Source organism: Heptranchias perlo, chromosome 34 (assembly GCF_035084215.1).
Source record: "Heptranchias perlo isolate sHepPer1 chromosome 34, sHepPer1.hap1, whole genome shotgun sequence".
Taxonomy (NCBI): domain Eukaryota; kingdom Metazoa; phylum Chordata; class Chondrichthyes; order Hexanchiformes; family Hexanchidae; genus Heptranchias; species Heptranchias perlo.
Genome location: NC_090358.1, coordinates 14,457,713 through 14,478,283, shown reverse-complemented (window position 1 = coordinate 14,478,283; position 20,571 = coordinate 14,457,713). Strand labels below are relative to the sequence as shown.

The following is a 20,571-nucleotide window of genomic DNA, read 5'->3' as shown; positions in this document are numbered from 1 at the left end:
TTCTAAAAACAGGACATGTAAAACTGATATAAATACATCCAGACTGGAGGATATTTTCCTGTACTTCATAGTGTTTAATGCCAGTATTCTTACAATATATTATAATATTGAATGTTACTTTACAAAATACTCACCTGAGATAGCATTCGTGACTGACATTAGTGGCGAATGCAGAGCTGGAGTGATGCCCCACACGGTGTGATAACCCACCAGGCCCGCTAAGCCGAAGGTTGTAACCATTTGAGTGAAAGCAGCATTTGGGGAGCTTATTCCTAACCCCAGAACTCCAGCCAAACCTGAGAATTAACATTAGTTAGTGCTACTTCAGTAATAAATCTTAATCAGTGAAACTGCATGTTAATTATTATTGCTATGAAGCATGTATTTCGAGTTTTCTAACAGGACAACAGCAGTAACAATAAGTCAATCATATACAAACAAAAGTACTGTGACAGGATTAACACATTCTCATTATCTTATAACAATCATAATTTGCATTACTTTGATCCAATTAAGGAAACTGTGATTTTGTTTTCACAATATGGTATGATTGATTAAAGGGCAACAAATACGTCAGTTGCTGTTTACAGAACCTTTTGCCTAAGGCCACACTGCTCTGAAAATGCCCGATCTTGGAAGCTAAGCAGAGTCAAGCTTGGTTAATACTTGGATGGGAGACCACATTGGAATACCAGGCGCAGTAGAAAACCCGCAGGGCAGGTTGGTCTGGCTGCCTGCCTCTCTTCCGTGGTTTTGTCCGCTCCCGGGTGGTCTTGGAGAGGGAATGGGCACCGCAGGACATCCATTGTAAACTCAATCAAAATAACAAAATACTGATCTAGTTCACATTAAGTTTCTTTTAGTTCGATTGGACCCCGGCCAGATTATTTTTTTAGTGGTGCCCTCTTAAAGGGGGTCCTTGCAATACTGATTTTTGTCCAGTGACACTGGGGAAAGTCAGTGTTACCTTTATCTGTCCAATTAAAAAACAAGGCACAAGTGTTTTTGCCTTACCTGCTGTGTAGATACTAACAGAGGTCATGGTCTTTGTGAAGGGAGAAACCGTGGTCTGCTTTTCTGCTTCAAGTTCTGCCACTGATTTTTGATGGACAGGTGCACTTACTGGAATATTTAAGGGTTGAGGTGCTGGAAACAGATTCTTGCCTTCCTGTGTGCAAAGGTGGAAAGTGCTATGTCTTCACAATGTCATCACTTTTACAAATATTTATCATTCTAATTGAGGCTTGATTTAGCCTCTGTGTTTTCACTTTTAATCCACATCAGGTCTATTTTAGTCAAGGAATACACAAAATGATTCAACTCTGTATATATTTGCATACAACAACTTGCATTTATGTAGTGCCTTTAACGCAGGATAATATCACAAGTGCCTCGCAGAAGCGTAATCAGACAAAAATTGAGCCTAAGTTGGAGCTATTAGGAGGGGAAACTTAAAGCTTTGTCAGAGAGATACATTTTAAGGAGGGTCTTCAAGGATGAGGCAGAGGAGAGACAGAGAGATTTAGGGAGGGAATTCCAGAGTTTAGGGCTTAGACAGATGAAGGGGCAATGGTGGGGCAAAGGGAGTGTGGGAAGTGCAAGCAGCAAGAGTTTAAGGAACACAGAGTTCTTGGAGGGTTGTGGGGCTGGAGGAGGTTACAGAGATATAGAAGGGGAGGCCATGAAAGGATTAGAACACAAAGATGAGAATTTTAAAAATCGAGGTGTTGGTGGACCGAGAGCCAATGTAGGACAGCGAGCACAGGAGTGATGGATGAGGAAGACTTGGTGTGGGTTAGGATACAGGCAGTAAAGTTCTGGATGAGCTCAAGTTTATGGAGGGTAGGATGGGAAGGCGGCCAGGAGAGCATTGGATTAGTCGAGTCTGGAAGTAACTACGGCATGGATGAGGATTTCAGCAGCAGATGGGCTGATGCAGGGGCAGAGACAGGTGCTGTTACTTGGTGGAAGCAGGCGGTCTTTGAGTTGGAGAGGATATGGGGTCAGAAGCTGTGCTCGGGGTCAAATAGGATGCCGAGGTTCAGAACAGTTTGGGGACGGTCCTGTTACATACATCACCCTCGCCAAAATTTCACCCAAAAGTTAAAAAGATCCATAAGCCTTAAGATGAGGTTCAACTAACCAAAAGTCTCACCCTCATGTTGGCTAGCACCCACAAATACATTTTCTTTCTCATTTTAACCATCACATTTTTTCATTTCACCAGCACTGTGACAACTAACTAGTAACTACCCCTCCTGACTTTACATTTCCTCTCCAATTGTAAGTTAACAGTGGGAACCTGGACTGAAGTCAGGAGGGAACGTCATCATTTACATATGAAGGCATGGAACAGCAGTTGCCAGGACTGCACTGACATGTTGCTGCTCCTTGGAGAAGTTGTTTGGTCAGCAGAGAAACCTTGGGGAGAATATGGCCTGCTAATAGGATAATCCATTTAACGATGGTACACTAATATCACACAACCCAATTCCACCTTGTCTACTTTTATGAAAATTACAAAATTAAAATACAAGTTAATGTACAAGTCATGTTACAAAACAAGGGGTTTTAATATTTTTCATTTGTTTACTAGAATTCTGTTCGGAGCCTTTTATAACAATCTGAATCAGGGATCTACGCATCAGGAGCACCCACCTGCATTACCAAAGTGCCTCGAATAACATGATCAACCGTTCCATAGCCAAACTGATCCTTGGGCTCAAAGTAAAAGTATTCCTGGTCAGGGCTGATTGCCTTCAACAGCTTTAAAACATTGTTTGAGTACAGGGTACTGGCCTGTGTGGCCATTCTGCTCGGCAGATCCGTATAACCTATGTGGGTCACACCCTAACAGATCAGAGGATAGAGTTAACAAAGACAAGCTGAAATTTACAAAAAAGAGACTGTAACCTTTGTCAGCCCACTAAAATGGCTACAAAAATATCACTTCAAAATGACTTTTCAATTACTAACCTTATGTACATAAACTTCTTCAGGTTTTGTTGTTGCTATATTTCCACCAGCTTCAGCTGCAAGATCAACAATAACTGAGCCAACCTTCATTGTTTCTACCATATCCCTGGTGATAAGAATTGGTGCCTGTTTTCCTGTAAACCCACATAAACACAAGCATATTATATGGTATTAACACATACTGTAAGTGTATCATCCTCTCTTCTTGATATCCTATTCTCAACGTGACAAAACATAGCACTGTGTAAAAGAATGAGTCTTTGTTCTACTTCTTTATAAATCAGGAGAAATAGTCAACAGCATTTTACCTAAAATTCAGCTGCATATATACAGCCTCCTCATCTGTTTGCACTCACTGCGTTATGTCAGCGCCAAACCATAACATATTCTGCTCTATTTAAAGCAATGGATGCTGCACCATAATCTTATTTTCTGAATATTTAATCTGCTTTCTCCCCCTCTTTATACCTCATCTCCAAAGGGCAGCCCCATACTGGGATATCATCCCCAGGTTCAGGCAGCCCTCTGGTACCTCATTCTTTATGGATGAGCCTAGACAATGGGTGTTGGAAGAGTGTTTGATCAATGAAGCATAAAATTAGGGCACAAGCAGACACCGTTTACCCCATCTAGTTGCACTGAATTTAGGTCCCTCTTCATAGCATCATAGAATGGTTACAGCACAGGTGGCCATTCGGCCCATCAAGCTCATGCCAGAGGCATGGGCTCTTGGAGGTTGATTTTACATAGCCCCATTTTCCTACATTCTCTCCCTTTATATTCCTCTTTAAGTAATTATCTAGTATCTTTTTGAATGTTGTAATCGACTTAGAAAAGCATTCCACATTCATGAAAACGTTTCTTCTATTTCCTCCTATATGTATCCAGTGCTTATTTGAAATCGTGGCCTGGTATATTTGATTTACCTACCAATGTAGGTAATCTATCCATGTTTTTTTCATCTATTCCCTTTTATCATTTTGAACACCTTGATTCAATCACCCTTCAATCTACTTAGTTCGAGAATACAGTTCAAGTTACGATAGCTCAGGCCCCTCAACTCGAATAAATTTATACAGCATTTTCTTCAGAGCTATGGTAAAACTGGACACAGTATTCCAAGTTTGGCCTAATTATTGTTTTATACGCAGTAATCATGGCCTTTACTTTTGCATTCACTCCCTCTTGATTTAAACCCTAAAATCTCATTTCCTTCCAGACTCTGTAGTATACAGTCCACTTCTGATAATTGTCATTTTTTTTGCACTAAAAAAATTGAATTTTGCAATAATTTGAATTAAACCATGTAAATAATACAGCAACGTGGGAATTTTGTGTTAAAAATGTGAATTAGCAGATCAGTTGAATTAAGCAACACTGAATTAAGAATAGATTGCAATATTTACTCAGCACTGCATTGTACACAGAATAGATACCTGGGATCTTAAACAGAGGAAGAGATACCATGGAGTGCGTCATTCACAGTGTAATAAATATCCTGTACACTCACTTTCAAATATCTATCTATCCGCACACCTAGATCCCTGTGCTCCTCCAATGAATTGAGGAATTTACCATTTCAGGTATATTTCCATTCTTTAGTCTTATTCCCAAAATATACTGTCCCCCAAAACATGGGAACATCAAAGCTGAGCCTGATCCTGTCCTCATTTGCACGTACACGTACTCACTTTCCAGCGGGAGTCACTAGTTGGCAATCAGGAGCGGGAACCCAGTTTGATTTTTTTCCCCCTCCATAGCCAAGAAAAACTGTGGCCACATGACGCAGAATGGCAATCTCAGTAGTCTATTTATTCGAGTGGAAGGAAATTCAGGCGGGCTCCGTTAAGGGCGTATGATCCATCTCACCTGGTTTTCTTCCCTGTGCTGCGCCCAGGTAATTGCTTTATGCCCAGACTCTGCAGACGAAAATCTAACCCAGTTTTACTACTACAACAACTTGCATTCATATAGTGCCTTTAACAAAGTAAAACGTCCCAATGCACTTCATAGGAGTGTTTTCAAAAAGATATGACACCAAGCCACATAAGGAGGTATTAGGACAGGTGACCAAAAGCTTGGTCAAAGAGGTAGGTTTTAAGGAGCGTCTTAAAGGAGAAGAGGTAGAGAGGTGGCGGGGTTTAGGGAGGGAATTCCAAAGCTTAGGGCCTAGGCAGCTGAAAGCACAACCGCCAATGGTGAAGCGATGAAAATCGGGGTTGCACAAGAGGCAAGAATTGAAGGAGGAACAGAGATGTTGGAGGGGGCTGAAGGAGATTACAGAGATGGGGTTGGGGTGGGTGAGGCCATAGGAGGATTTGAAAACAAGGATGAGAATTTTAAAATCAAATGCTGAATTATCCACATAAAATGTAATAAATTATCTCTTACTATAGCCTTATAACTATTAAGTGCCCCTGAGAAATCCCCTGATTTCCGTTAATTTTTTATCTTGAGATTCCGGAAGAGAGAAGCTGCCAACTTTGTTGATGTGGTTAGTGATTAGCTTTAGGTAGCCAGCAACGAACAAAGATTGGCCACTGGCAAGGGGTAAGCCAAGCACCACCTTGTCTCAGGCACACTCCAGACCACCATTAGCAGCTTCTGGTGAACCAGAACTCTTATCCCTCAGGCTGGAGTATCTCAAGTGTATTCAGTGATCTTCAGTCCAGCCCATCTAGCAGAACCAAATCTTAGCTTTATTATCTTTCAAGATCCAGTAGGTAAGAGTAAAGGTATTAGTAGGAAGTGGGGTGCATTACATATAAAAATAAATATTAGGTCATGTCATCTTGAAAACGTTGTATGATGGTGTAATATTCAGCAGGTGGTACCAAGTGTCATGGAAATTTATCACTGCTACAATAGAGAAATATGTACCAAAAAGAAAGCAATGAAAGCGAGGGTCTGGACAGAATAGATAGAGAGAAACTGTTCTCATTGGCGGAAGGGTCAAAAACCAGAGGACATAGATTTAAAGACAAAGAATCAAAGGTGGCATGAAGAAAAACTTATTTACACAGCAAGTAGTTAGGATCTGGAATGCACTGCATGAGGGGGTGGTGGAGGCAGATTCAATCATAGCCTTCAAAAGAGAACTGGCTAAGTACTTGAAAGTAAAAAATACACGGATGGGGCGGGGGAGTGGGACTAGCTGGATTGCTCTTGCATAGAGCTGGCACGGACTCGATGGGCTGAATGGCCTCCTTCTGTGCTGTAACCTTTCTATGATAATCAGAGTCGCATTCCTACAAGATACCTGGGTTGTATTACTAAACCTTAGTCTTTGTGAAGCCAATGGAATTAAAACATATGCACCAGCTTCACAAAGGGATGATAAATATTGTGCATAATAATGGGCTTTGGCCTTTCACCATTGAAAAGGCTGTTGTGTATCTTTTGGAAAACTCGAGTTCTTGAAGTAATTTGTAAATAAAATGACAAGTCCTTTCGTGAATTACATATACAATCTTTTATGTTTGAGTTTCAAAGCTTTCATCACTCACCTGGAATAAGGGCAGTACTAATGAGAATATCCACCTCTTTACATTGTTTGGCAAACAGTTCCATTTCTGCTTCAATAAATTCTTTGGACATCACTTTAGCATATCCACCGGTCCCTTCTCCTGATTCCTCCACCTCAACACGAAGAGGTTCTGCTCCGAATGATTTAAACTGTTCCAAGGCTGCAGATCTACACAAGAATTATATAATGACCCTGTGTCTTAGGTCAACTGTTTATAAATTTAAATCAACATTTTCTTCCAAAGTAAATTAATATTTTGAAACACTGTATAATGGAATAATTTTTCTAAGACTCCACACTCGGTGCCCCCAATTTAGAAAGCACTGCGAATCGAGCGTGCCGGCCTCTGCATTCAATTCTCCAACCAATGCTGCTGTTAAATGGGACTCCACGTTGAGAGTAGAGTCTCCAAAAATTTATCCTAATAATTTTAGTCTGAGTGCATAATGTCATTTAGTTAATCCATGTACTTTTAATTGAACATCTTCCTGTAGAGGGTGAAATTCAAACTTAACGACGAATGTATTTTTTACCATTGATTAAATTGGGAAAGGGAACTCGGGAAAATTATTATAGTATTTTATTTACATTGAGGAAAGAAATATTTAACATACTTGCATTTAACAAAAGCAACCTTACCGAGTGTCAAAACCACGAACGATGGCTCCCATCGATTTTGCAGCACCAGCAGCAGCTAAACCAGCAACACCACCACCAATAACCAATATCTGGTATACAACACATTATACGGTTTAAAGGGAGAAACTGCAGAAAAGCCATCGGTAATTACAGTGGTTATAACTAATATTTCTGACAAACGTCTGTTAATACAAATCGTTGGTTATGCCAGTTAAAGTGTGTGTCCATTTTTGTGTGTCCAACTTTAGGAAAGATGCCAAGGCCATGGAGAAGGTACAATGTAGATTCACTAAGATGATATCAGAGATGGGAGGCTTTACCTAGGAGAAGAGACTGAAGAAACTCAGGCTCTTTCCATTTGAGCAAAGAATGTTAAGAGGAGATCTGATAGAGATGTTCAAAATTATGAAGGGGATTGATAAGGTAAATTGGGAAAAAAAAATCTATCTACTAGTCGGTACAGCGGCATAAATTTAAAGTAATCGCCAAAAGAATAAAGGGATAGGTTCGGAGAATTTTCTTTATGCAGAGGATTGTTAGGAAATGGAATGCCCTACTAGAAACAGTGGTGTAAATAGTATTCATAATAGTTTTTAAAAGGGAATCAGATAAATATTTGAAAAAATTAAAATGTAAGAGTATGGAAAAATGGCAGGAGAATAGTATTAATTGGACTGCTCTTTGAATCAGCCAAATGTGTTATGTGCAAATGGTCAATGTACCATCAGTGTGATGCTGAATTGTTAAGGGTTTGCTTAATTTTCAACACTGCATTGCACTATAACATGATGCCCAACATATAATAATTTAAGCTTAGTTTCACTAACAGTGAATTATCACTTCTGGAAGAATGGAAATTATAAAAATGTCCACAGGATAAAAATATTAACTGTACATTTTAACCTTAAAACCTCTAATATGGAGAAAACAATTTTAAAAATGCACAATACATGAATTAATGGACATTAAAATCTAAAGCATTCATCACAAAAACAGTGGTAACACGGTTCCCACCAACTAACTTGAAGCCCCAGTTTTCAATCGCAAACCAGCCCATCATTGAAAACTGCTGACCAGTTTTGACGAGCTTTGTCAGTGTTCAGCCAGTCCAGAAGAGCTTTCAATGGGAAAGCATTCCTCCACAGTAAGAGAAGGAGGATAACTGACATTGCCCACATCCCCCAACACGTTTTTGCCCAATAATCTAACTATAGAGGCGAAAGTCCATGGCTCGCACAGAGAAAACAAAAGGAACGTGTACATATCTTCTAAAAGAGAATTAGTCTTTAAGGACAATTTTTCCACAGCAGTTGTTACCAGATTCCTGGTAATTCAGTAATTATCATTCCGTAATGCTGGCTAGATATTCAAATTCAACTTTCAATCTAAATATAAGCTCTCCCAGGGAAGTCTAAAGAATAGAAGCAGTAAAAAGTGCCTCGTAAATATAAAAGAGCCTTCAATAGGGATTAAAAAAAAGAAAATTATGAATGCTGGAAATCTGAAATCAAAACCTAAAATGTTGGAAAAGCACAATAGGCCTGTCAGCATCCGAAAGAGAAAAGACAGGTTGATGCCCTGGGGTACAGGTTTATAACCAGAAATGGTGACTGACACGTGACCTTTCTTTTTCTGTTAGATGTAGATTGATCCACTGAGAATTTCCAGCATTTTCCTTCATCTTAACAAAGGTCAGGACATTTCTGACACTTTTCTCAGCTTTTGAACTTCAGAAAATATATGTTACAGTGCTCCACTGCTGAAGGTTATTGCGAAGTTGTTGCTATGTGAGTAAGGCTTTACAGCTGCATAAACATTTGAATTTTTAATGTTAGCCAAGAACATAAGAAATAGGAGCAGGAGTAGGCAACACGGCCCCTCGAGCCTGCTCCGCTATTCAATAAGATCATGGCTGATCTTCGACCTCTACTCCATTTTCCTGCCCGATCCCCATATCCCTTGATTCCCTGAGAGAGCGAAAATCTATCTATCTCAGCCTCGAATATACTCAACGACTGAGCGTCCACAGCCCTCTGGGGTAGAGAATTCCAAAGATTCACGATCCACTGAGTGAAGAAATACTTCTTCATCTCAGTCCTAAATGTCCCACCACTTATCCTGAGACTATGTCCCCTAGTTCTAGACTCTCCAGCCATGGGAAACAACCTCTCAGCATCAGCCCTGTCAACCCCTGTCAGAATCTTATATTTTTCAATGAGATCACCTCTCATTCTTCTAAACTCCAGAGTGTACAGGCCCATTCTACTCAATCTTTTCTCATAGGACAACCCTCTCATCTAGCATGAGTCTAGCTTCTAGAATACTTAACCCTAAAAGAGCTGGTTACATTTTGCATAAAAACTGGTTACAGTTTCTCTTTATTCAGCAGGGAAGTTTGCCACAAACTTTCATTGAATTAATTCACAAGGATAACCAGAGCTGGAAAGAAAAAGTCTGAATGTGCTGGAAGTACTGAAGTCTAATCCATGCAGGAAATCAGTACTATTTTACCATCACTAACAGTCTCCAGCACAAATGGCAGCCAATGAGATCCATCATTTTAGATTTAAAAATGTGCTTCAGGAGGATTCATTTTCTAGGGAAGGAATGTATGATTGCATTATGATGGGTTCTACAAGGCCGAGGGAGAGTGTATAATGGGACTAGAGTTTCGCAACAATTCTGCATTTCGACATCATGGTTGTACTGAATTATAAATTCCATAGCACTGTTTAGTAAACAAATTTTACCTTTGCAGGAGGTACTTTCCCAGCAGCTGTTATCTGACCTGTGAAAAATCTACCGAAATGGTTAGCTGCCAGGACAACAGACTTGTACCTGAAAAAAGATAATATACATTTGAGAACATTTTTAGTAAGGAACAGACAGTTATTGTAAATTAGGACATCAACAGAACGCATTTATATAGCATCTTTAAAGTAGAAAACCACTGCAAGATGCTTTACAGAGGGACAGGTGCCAAAGTCATCTGTAGGAAAGTTAGGAGAAGTGACCCAAAAGTTTGGTTGAAAAGGCTGTTAAAAGGAGAAAGAGAGAAGCAGAGAGGCACAGGCATTTAGGGAAAGAGTACCAGAGATCAGAGCCAAGATAACTGAAGGTTCTGCCACCAACGGTGGGGAAAAAGATGGGGGAAGCACAGGCCAGAATTGAAGAGAATTACAAAAGGGAAAAGGGAGAAAAATAACTTGTAGCTAAAAAGCAGCTCAAGTAAAACAGATGAGAACATTATTCGACATTATTTATCTACAAAATTATTTTCTTCTTTTTAAATGCTTGTCACTCTTAAAATATTTTAGATTTTTCTCAATACATTTTCTAAAGTCGTCCCTTCAAGTAAACATTTGACAGTAAGTAGCAACAGCACAGCCACTTTCCATAATAAGTCCCTGCAAAACTGAGGGAACAATTAAAGTCCAGCTGTACTTAAATACCTCCTGTGGTGATATTAGTTATTAATTCAGGCTGTAACTGCATATTCTACTGGAACATCCGTCCAATTATTGCATGGTATATAAAGATTCTGCAGTAAATGTACTTTATGGATTTGACTCTGCAGTGAAATGTGATGTAAACCCCTCTAACCAGTGTTATTTTAGCACAAAAGGTCACTGCTGCATCTGAGGGTTTCACAACACTGTGACATAAAGTAAATATGAACCCTGATTTATACTGGAGTACAATTTTGATCTGTACCATTTGTTTTCAACATCACGTGGTGTCTCATCTGGTGAAATGGCAATGTGATCTCTCTCTTTCCTTTTCCCTAGCTCCCTAACTGCTCAGAACACACACACAATGTAGTCCATCCTGGAACTCCACTCAAAAAGACTCTAGGGTTGTGGATCTTGGGCCTAAACTCACTTGCTTCAGTACTGTCACTCCATGTACAAGTAGACATCTGCCCTTAATATTATAAACACATGTCTCAGACTAATACACTAATTATTTCAAAAATATTGAAGTATTCAATGTAACATTGTATTGAAGGAGGATAAATTTTTGCCTGACGACTACAACCCAATTGATAGCTGTAAACATACTCTCTGGTCATGCTCATTGTTTGAATACACAGGCATAGACAAAGCACAATCAAAAAGACACAATTTTATATTCCAATGTAAATCTACTATATTAATTACTTCTACCTTGTGTGTTCAAGATTTTTTGTTTGGTAATTCTTCAAATGTATGCCTAAATAAGTTTGTTTTAATTTTTTTCTTGGGATGTGAGTGACACTGGCAAGGCAGCATTTATTGATCATCCTTAGTTGCCCTGAGGACATTAAGAGTCAACCATATTGTGTGGGATAGAGGTCACATTTAGGCCAGACCAGGTTAGGTTGGGGGGGCGGGGGGGATGGAGGCGGGAAGGTCCTCTTCCCTGAAGGACACTAATGAACTAGTTGGGTTTTTACAACAATCCAGCAGCTTTTATGGTTATTTTTCTGGTGTCAGTCCACAAATGATCAGATTTATTGAATTCAATTTCACAACTTGTCATGATGGGATTTGAACTCATGACCTCTAAATTACTAATGCAGTACCATAACCACTACACCACCACACCATTAGAACAAGAGCCAGAATCACCTTACAAAGATACGGGACATCATTCTGCCCATCTAACTCATCCTTCCATAGAAGGCTAGGGTTCATCCCTCCCCCCACCCCCATAACAGTATCCAACTTAATTTTGAGTGATTCCAGGAGTTTTTGCTCCCACTTCCATACCCAGAAGACAACTGTTTGAAGAAGTGCTTCCTGATTCAGCCCTAAACTTGCTGTTTACTAATCTGAACCTATGTCCCCTTTTACTAGAATCATGGTTTAATTTTAAATAATGTTCCAGATTCATCTTTTCCATTCTACTTTGTATGTTATATACCTCAGTAAGGTCCCCTTTAATCACCCTTTTCAAAGCTGAAGAATACAAGTTTTTCTAACTTTTTCTCATAACGAAGTCCTCTGACACTGGTGATCAACCTTGTGGTCCTTCTCTGCACTGCTTCCAAGGCTTAGATATTAACTCCTGTGACTTGGAAACCAGAACTGAACACAGTCCTGAAGGTACATTCACCAGAGCTAAATAGAGCTTCAGCTTGATGGCTTCAAATTTATAATCTACTGAATTAGCAATGTAGCTCAGCATTCTGTTTGCTTTGTTGTCTGCTGCTTGTAATGATCACACATAGTTGACTCAGCACTTACTATGTCCTCTATCACTCTCTTCAGCTCTTTCAGCCTTTCCCCAAGCTGGTTCACCACCACTCACTGAGCACATATATCTCCAATATTTTATTCCAAAGTCCAATACCTTGAACTTATCTTTATTGAATTCCATCTGCCATTGTTCTGCCCTCTTGCAGGTTTCCTCTAGATCCTTCTGCAGTTCCTTGGCTGCCTCATCAGACTCAAAGGCCTTGATATTAACCCCCCCCCACCCATGACAGGCGGGAGGTCGGAGGGTTAAACCCTATAAAACGGGGAACGCGTCCCCAGCCCAAGGCACCCGTTCCCGTTTTTACGACGGCAGGTTGCGAGCCGTGCACGCGTCCCGTCTTGGAAGGTTGGACACCTCATTATCATATTTAAATCAAGCTCCCACAGTGCAATTGGGAGCCTGATTTAAATTTAACAGTCGCGTGGGTTTCCCAGGCCGCAGGAAACCCTGCAGCGAAATGGAGTCGGGAGTTGCCAGCTCCCGAAGGTAAGTGCTTTTTAATATCACTCCTTGTGGGCCAGAAGGAGCAGGAGTGCTACCCTCGGCCCCTCAAGCAAACACTCAGCCTCACTTCTGTCGTTCGCGGCCTCTCATTAGCCCCTGTCCCGACCGGCGATCCCACCCCATCTCCCCATGGTCTCTAGCTCTCCCCCCCACACCCCACCCCACCTTAAGTCCGTGATCACGGCTGCCCCCCACCCCCCCAACTGAAGCCTGCCCCCCACTCCTGATTGCTGGGGACCGTCCCTGCTTCCCTTCCTGGCTGCGGCCTCCTGCTGCTGGCTTTCCTGCCCAGTAGCCGGCCAGGCTGTCAATTTGGCTGGCTACCGGGCGGGAAATAGATGAAAGGAAATTATAATGAGATTCTGCCATTAAATTCGTCAGGACAGCCTTGCCGGGATCTCCCCCCCCCCCCCCCCCCCACCCACCACCCCCACCCCAGCTACCGTGCACCCTCACACCCTGAAAATATCGGGGCCAAATGCTCCCTCCTCCCCTTTAGTTCAGTACCATCTGCAAATCTAACCAACTTGCACTGAGTTTCAAAATCCAGCTCATTCATAGAGATTAGAAACAGAAGGGGCCCAAGCATTGGGGCACTTGTTAATGTGATTACAAATGTTAATGCGATTATAAATGTTAATGCATTCCAACTGCTAGTAAAACTGGTTTAAAACCCAATTTCATTTAAAAAATAAATTGTTTGTTATACCCTGCTATGTTCGCCATGGAACTAAGAGCATCATATCCCTGAGCTATCGTAACTCGAGGGACCTGGTCCATAGCCAGGACAGAGGTCTTGCGCTGAGCAAGTTTATTCATGAGATCAGAATTTTGGGCCGGATAGATGAAACTGACAAGAGTAGCTCTCTCCTTTAGTAGGTCTGCTTCATGTGCTCCCAGGGTGTTGTTGAAGGTTGGAGCCCTGACCTGCAACAAGATTTAGAAAATATGTAATGAATTCTTATAAATACTTGAAAATGCACCAAAGTAACATATGCTCCATCAGACAGAAACACTGCAAACAAGAAACAAAACTGATATCATATTTGAATTTGGTGGGCAGGTTTGAAAAGTGTTATGGGGGAACAATTACAACTCGCATTTATATATGTTGTATAATGTAAAGAAATATCCATGGCACTTCTTGAGTGAGGGAATGCAGGCATTGAGGAAACATTGAGGGAAGTGTCCAAAGAACTGGGATATTGAGAACATTTGCGTGCAACTGGGATTTGAATACAATTGAGTTCCACCCATGTATGCGAGCCTGCATCTAAATTGTCACATTGAGATCTAGTTTGGCCAGACTGTTCAGCACAACCAAGTACAGTATTTTGCTTTAAAAGGCCTTTTCAAATGCTGTTTTCTGAAGTATTCAATTGAGAAGTGGCATGCAGCCAAGAAGTTTAAAGGTGAAGGAAAATCCTCCCCACTTTTACAGAAGAAAATAATAATCTCACCAGAAATTTCTTTTCACTTTAAAAAAAAATTGATTTTTTTTTAACCTTAAGTAGTGTCAGCCTCCCTCCCTGCCGCTATGTTCAATTCTGGGGAGTATCACAAAGCAAGAACATTGCCAGCAGCAGGGATGGATGGCCAATTCCAACTGGCTTCTGAACCATTTCAAACGCCACCTGATCCTGAGAAAGCACATTACAGGTTGGGAATACAGATTTACCAGCATACAGCATGGTGTCCTGGGGGTTGGGAAAGAAGCTAGCAGGCCAGCTTGAAGTTGAGCAACCTCATGTTTGCAATGGAGCCCCTCTGGGACTACTTTCTTCTATAAAAAGTGGGGAGAACTTGAACGAGTTCTGCTTGACTTTCCTTCCCTTTAAATAATTTTGTCCTGTTCAGAAATGTAATCCTAGAGCTATAAACATTTTAATGGTTTGCTTTGCTTAAAATGGTTAACTTTGATGGGTATAGAATAATACACATTTTTTGTTGCCATTTTAGAATGCTTTACCAAGTTGATTACAATAATTGAATACTGCACATGGATTCAATACAAACTATTTTGGATACTGGTCTTGGCTTCCATACAAAGTAATTCACTAATTCTTGGTTCAATTGAAGATGTATCATGCAATTATTAAAAATGACCACAAGGAGTTCTTTTTGGTAAACAATACTTTTGTAGATGAACAAAGAAAATGCTCTTTGTCATTTCCAATCAATTATTATTGTACGGAGACATATTCTGCTAACTACAATTTAAATCTTCATTCCCAACACTGTCGTTCTCCTTAGCCTGTATTTCAGTGGCTTGAGAATCGATCTGGCGCAGGTAAATTGGAATCAAAGATTGGCAGACAAAACTGTAATTGAACAATGGACGGCCTTTAAAGAGGAGATGGTTCGGGTACAGTCTAGGTACATTCCCACGAGGGGGAAAGGTAGGGCAACCAAAGCCAGAGCTACAGGCCAGTCAGTTTAACCTCCATGATGGGGAAGCTTTTAGAAATGATAATCCAGGACAAAATGAATAGTCACTTGGACAAGTGTGGATTAATAAAGGAAAGCCAGCATGGATTTGTTAAAGGAAAATCATGTTTAACTAACTTGATTGAGTTTTTTGATGAGGTAACAGAAAGGGTTAATGAGGTAAAAGAAAGGGTTGATGAGGGCAATGCGGTTGATGTTTTGTATATGGATTTTCAAAAAGGCGTTTGATAAAGTGCCACATAATAGGCTTGTCAGCAAAATTGAAGTCCATGGAATAAAAGGGGCAGTGGCAGCATGGATACAAAATTAGTTAAGTGATAGGAAACAGAGTAGTGGTGGACGATTGTTTTTCGGACTGGAAGAAGGTATACAGTGTTGTTCCCCAGGGGTCGGTACCGGGACTACTGCTGTTTTTGATATATATTAATGACTTGGACTTGGGTATACAGGGCACAATTTCAAAATTTGCAGATGACACAAAACTTGGAAGTGCAGTAAAGAGTGAGGAGAATAGTAATAGACTTCGAGAGGACAGAGACAGGCTGGTGGAATGGGTAGACACATGGCAGATGAAATTTAAAGCAGAGAAATGCAAAGTGATACATTTTGGCAGGAAGAATGAGGAATGGCAATATAACCTAAATGGTACAATTCTAAAGTGGATGCAGGAACAGCGTGACCCGGGGGTATATGTGCACAAATCTTTGAAGGTGGCAGGAAAGATTGAGAAAGCGGTTAAAAAAGCATACGGGATCCTTGGCTTTATTAATAGAGGCATAGAGAATAAAAGCAAGAAAGTGATGTTGAACCTTTATAAAACACTGGTTCGGCCACACTTGGAGTATTGTGTCCAATTCTAGGCACCACACTTTAGGAAGGATGTGAATGCCTTAGAGAGGGTGCAGAAAAGATTTACTAGAATGGTTCCTGGGATGAGGGACTTCAGTTACATGGATAGGCTGGAGAAGCTTGGGTTGTTATCCTTACAGCAGAGAAGGATGAAAGGAGATTTGATAGAAGTGGTCAAAATCATGAAGGGTTTAGATAAAGTAAATAAAGAGAAACTGTTCCCATTGACGGAAGGGTCGAGAACCAGAAGACACAGATTTAAAGTGATTAGCAAAAGAACCAAAGGCGACATGAGGAAAAGCTTTTTTACACAGTGAGTAGTTATGATCTGGAATGCGTTGCCTGAAAGGGTGGTGGAAGCAGATTCAATCATGGCTTTCAAAAAGTAATTGGATAAATACTTGAAGGGAAAAAATTTGCAGGGCTACCCGGAAAAAGCGGGAGAATGGGATTAACTGGATTGCTCTTACAAAGAGCAGGCACAGGCTCAAGAGGCCGAATGGCCTCTTTCTGTGCTGTAACCAGTCTATGATTCTATTCTATGATTTTAAGTTACCAAAATTGGATATCTACATCCCGTTAACCCATCACCTCTATCCTCGCTGAAACACACTGGCTCTCAGTATCCCAATGACTCAAATGTAAAATTCTCATACTTTTTAAATTCACTTGTCGACCTTACCCCTCCCTATCTCTATAACTTCCTCCAGTCCTACAACTGCAACCCCCCACCCCGCCCAACCTTTCCGATCTTTTGACTCTGGCCTTTTATACATCCCCTCCCAGTCATTGGTGGCTGTGCTTTCAACTATCTGGATCCCATCCTCTGGAATTCCTTCCCTAACCCTCTTTGCCTCTCCGTCTCCCTCTCCTTCTTGCAGACCTACCTTAAAAACTACCTCTTTGACCAAGCTTTTGGTCACCCTTCATAATATCTCCTTCTTTACTTTGGCATCCATTTTTGACTGATTATGCCTCTACGAAGCACCTTAGGATGGTATGTAATGAGGTGTTATAACCAACAACCACGAAGCTTGTCACATCTGTTTTGCCATCGTTAGCACCATAGCAATTCTTCATTTTAAAAAGGTGATTTTATATATACTGGTTTGCCAGCTTCTTCTTTTACATCCCATTCATCTAGTATAGGAGAGCCACACAGTTAGGTGTGAGGCAGAGACACAAGAAATAGCAAAATGGAACTCCCAGTATTTTAAAACATACATCGGAGTTTTGAAGATTTTTTGTTGCAGATGAGACCACTGTGTTGGTAACTGGCCGTAGTCACACTAACTGCCTGACAAATGATTCATTAGAAAGGCAGTTCCTTCACATAGGTAGGACTTGCCAAAGTACATCAGGCTGCAGATTATTACCCTGTAGTAATACAGGTTGACTTACAGCAGGAATAAAAGATATTTGACCCCCATGATAAACATTTTAATTGGGTATTTGTTTTACTCACATCCATTCCAGCTATCTCATCAGAACATGAAATGGTTTACTGACAGATTTAGGATTTGACTTTTCATGCAATTTGTAATGTGAATCTATTACCCTAAGCAATAAAAGTGAGTTATGGGCCTTTCATCTGTACCTCAAGGTAATTAATTTGGGCAGCCCACTTAGTACGTGTTCACATATAAAACTCATAATTCAGCATAATTGGCACAAAATTTAAAGTCTCACTTAAACTTTCTTTTTGTTGAAATAAAGCATATTATTTACTCTGCATCTGACTATATTGTACCATATCTGACTGCATCTGATGTTAAGTGTCAAAAGTACAAATGTGTTCCATTCCGCAACAATGACATACCTTACCTTGGTGACTGAAAAAAGTTAGAACAATTTCAAAACTTATGCTCTTTTGCGCTTTAAGATTTTTGTTACTTTCAATATGGATGTATACTTCATTTTGACTCCCTCCCCCGATTTATTTTTCCCTTTTGGATTGTCACCTCCACACTGCCTTCTTCAGCTGAAAACAAAGCCAGAGCAACAATGTTCAAAATTTATCCTTGATTGACATTTGGACTTGCCTACATTAAGTTTGGCCAGTTCTCAGGTGCTGCAAGGTGGAGCATCATAATAGCAACAGGCCATTCCACAGCAGTGGATATTACCGTAGTACCATTATCACGCCACTCTCAGCTGGCAGAAGGGACACATCCATCAGATGGCCTGTGTGAGGTCTCCTTCTATCTCCTGGTGAATGCTCCATTCCCACCATCACTCATACCTTAGAGCTCACGTGAGATGTGATGAAACTGATCACAAACACTTGGCAGATTCAAGTATAAAGTAGCATATTTACTCAACAAAGGAGTTGCAAAGGGAGTCGTCACTATTGCTTTCCACAAGGCATCACTTTTTTCCCCACTCACTCCCCCTCTGCTGCTCACGTTGTACCATTTTTTAGTTAGGGTGTTGGGGTGTCTGTGCTGCAAACCTCAATGCAACTCCATATTGGCCAAAAGGTCCTTGTGCAGGCTATAATAGGTTCCTCTTTACTTGGCTTCTCCACAACACAGTATCACATGGCTTAGGTCATTATGCAGAGCATTTTGTAAAGAAGTGAACTTTTAAAACTTGTCTGTTAAATAAAATTAAGTTCCCCTTTAAGCAAGTTTTCTTCTAAAATAATAGTATACAAGTTTTAAAATTCTGCTAAAGGTATATCAAATAAACATTTCAGAAATAATGGTAAAGAAAACAACATGCGAAGTATATGTACATTCTCTCTCAGTACTATTGGTGCAAAATATTTTAATTATGTTTACTCTTCACTAGTTCCTAGGTAGGGCACATACCTTTAGAACAATATCTGATCCAAATACATCTTTTGTCTCATTAATAATGGCTCCAGCCTCTCTATATTGGTCATCGGAGAATTTGGCACCTTCGCCAGCTGTTGTCTCCACTTTCACAGTAAATCCCTGTTTGACAAGGGCTTGGACACCTGCAGGGGACACTGCCACCCTTTTCTCATTCTTATAAATTTCCTTAGGAATGCCAACAACCAAATCTTTGTAACGGACACCTATATAAAAGTAATGGAAAAAATGTCAGTAAAAACATTGTCGTAATATCCAAGACACGTTACAAAGGGTCAACCTCTGCACGTGTTTCCATAATGAATCAGAAACTTTCCATTTGGCTGCATGTCATTCGGTCAAAATTTATGATCAGTTTTTTGGAATGTTTCCATCGGTAGTTTGTCAGTTTTCCATCACTTTTATGGATTTATGGTGGATAATGCATCATACAGTGCAATCATAACTGGGACATTAAGGCATTTTTGAGACAACAGTGGATGTGTTTATCTTAAAAATTGATACATGAACCATAATTTTGCATTAAAAACAGAAAATGCTGGTGGCATTCAGCGGGTCAGGCAGTATCTGTGGAGAAAGGCAGGGTTAGCGTTTCAGGTCGACGACCTTTTGTCAGAACTAGAAAATGTGACAGAAGAACAGCTTATAAACAGGTATGGAGAGAGGGAAAAGAAAAAAGAAGAGGTCTGTAATTGGTGGCTGGCAGGAGATGATTAAGTGACAGAAGTGATGAGAGTGCAAGGCAAAAATAGGTGGTGATGAGAGAAATTACAGAAACAAACGATGTGTCCAGAGGATGCATGAATGATTAGAGCAGACTAGCAGAGGGGGAGGGAAGCATGGCATATCTGGTAAAGCAGGGAAGGCTCCTGTGGCATAAAAATGAGGCAGAAGAAAGGCAGGGTGACCCCAGGGGTGTTGTCCACTCCCCTGGCCGTGCACCAATAGGGGATCTGCATCACAAGCATCAGCCCATACCTTCCCAATTCCAAGTAGCCCTAGGGCACCTGTACTACATTATGAGCACCTGCTGTCTGAAGTTGTTAAAATATATGTGGCGGCAAGAAGGCTGTAAAGTGCCTGGTAGATGAGGTGCTATTCCTCCAGCTTGTGTTGAGCTTCATTGGAACAGAGAGGTCAGTGTGGGAGTGGAACAGAGAATTAAAGTGGGAAGCAACCAGAAGTTCAGAGTCATACTTTCAGACGGAACAGAAGTGTTCAGCAAAGCGATCACCCAATCTGCTTTTGGTCTCCCCAAATGTAGACGGAGATAGAGAATTCGAGAAGGGAAAAATCAAAAATGGACCATATGAAGGTATGGTGGGGTGGAAGTTAGAAGCAAAATTAATGAATTGTCCAACTCAGGGAGAGAGCAGGAAGCAGCACCAATACAGTCACCTATGTGCATGAAGAAGAGGTCAGAGTGGGGACCTGAGTAGGACTGGAAAAAAGAACGTTCAACAAATCTCACCAAAAGGCAAGCTTGGCTAGGACCCATGCAGGTTCCCATTGCGACACCTTTTATTTGGAGGAAGTGAATGAAGTTAAAGG

The 20,571-nt window shown here is 40.7% G+C and overlaps 1 protein-coding gene across 1 annotated transcript in view; it reads right to left on the bottom strand.

Moving 5' to 3' along the window:
* LOC137301822 (NAD(P) transhydrogenase, mitochondrial-like) overlaps positions 1-20,571 on the bottom strand; it is a 72,906-nt gene that overhangs the window by 37,902 nt on the left and 14,433 nt on the right. Inside the window, exons 3-11 of the mRNA XM_067971475.1 lie at positions 18,997-19,226; positions 13,596-13,813; positions 9,892-9,979; positions 7,142-7,230; positions 6,483-6,670; positions 2,977-3,110; positions 2,659-2,850; positions 1,015-1,168; positions 135-296 (exon numbers count right to left, since the gene is read on the bottom strand). Of these exons, the coding sequence (XP_067827576.1) occupies positions 135-296; positions 1,015-1,168; positions 2,659-2,850; positions 2,977-3,110; positions 6,483-6,670; positions 7,142-7,230; positions 9,892-9,979; positions 13,596-13,813; positions 18,997-19,226 (1,455 nt within the window). The remainder of the gene's footprint in view (positions 1-134; positions 297-1,014; positions 1,169-2,658; positions 2,851-2,976; positions 3,111-6,482; positions 6,671-7,141; positions 7,231-9,891; positions 9,980-13,595; positions 13,814-18,996; positions 19,227-20,571) is intronic.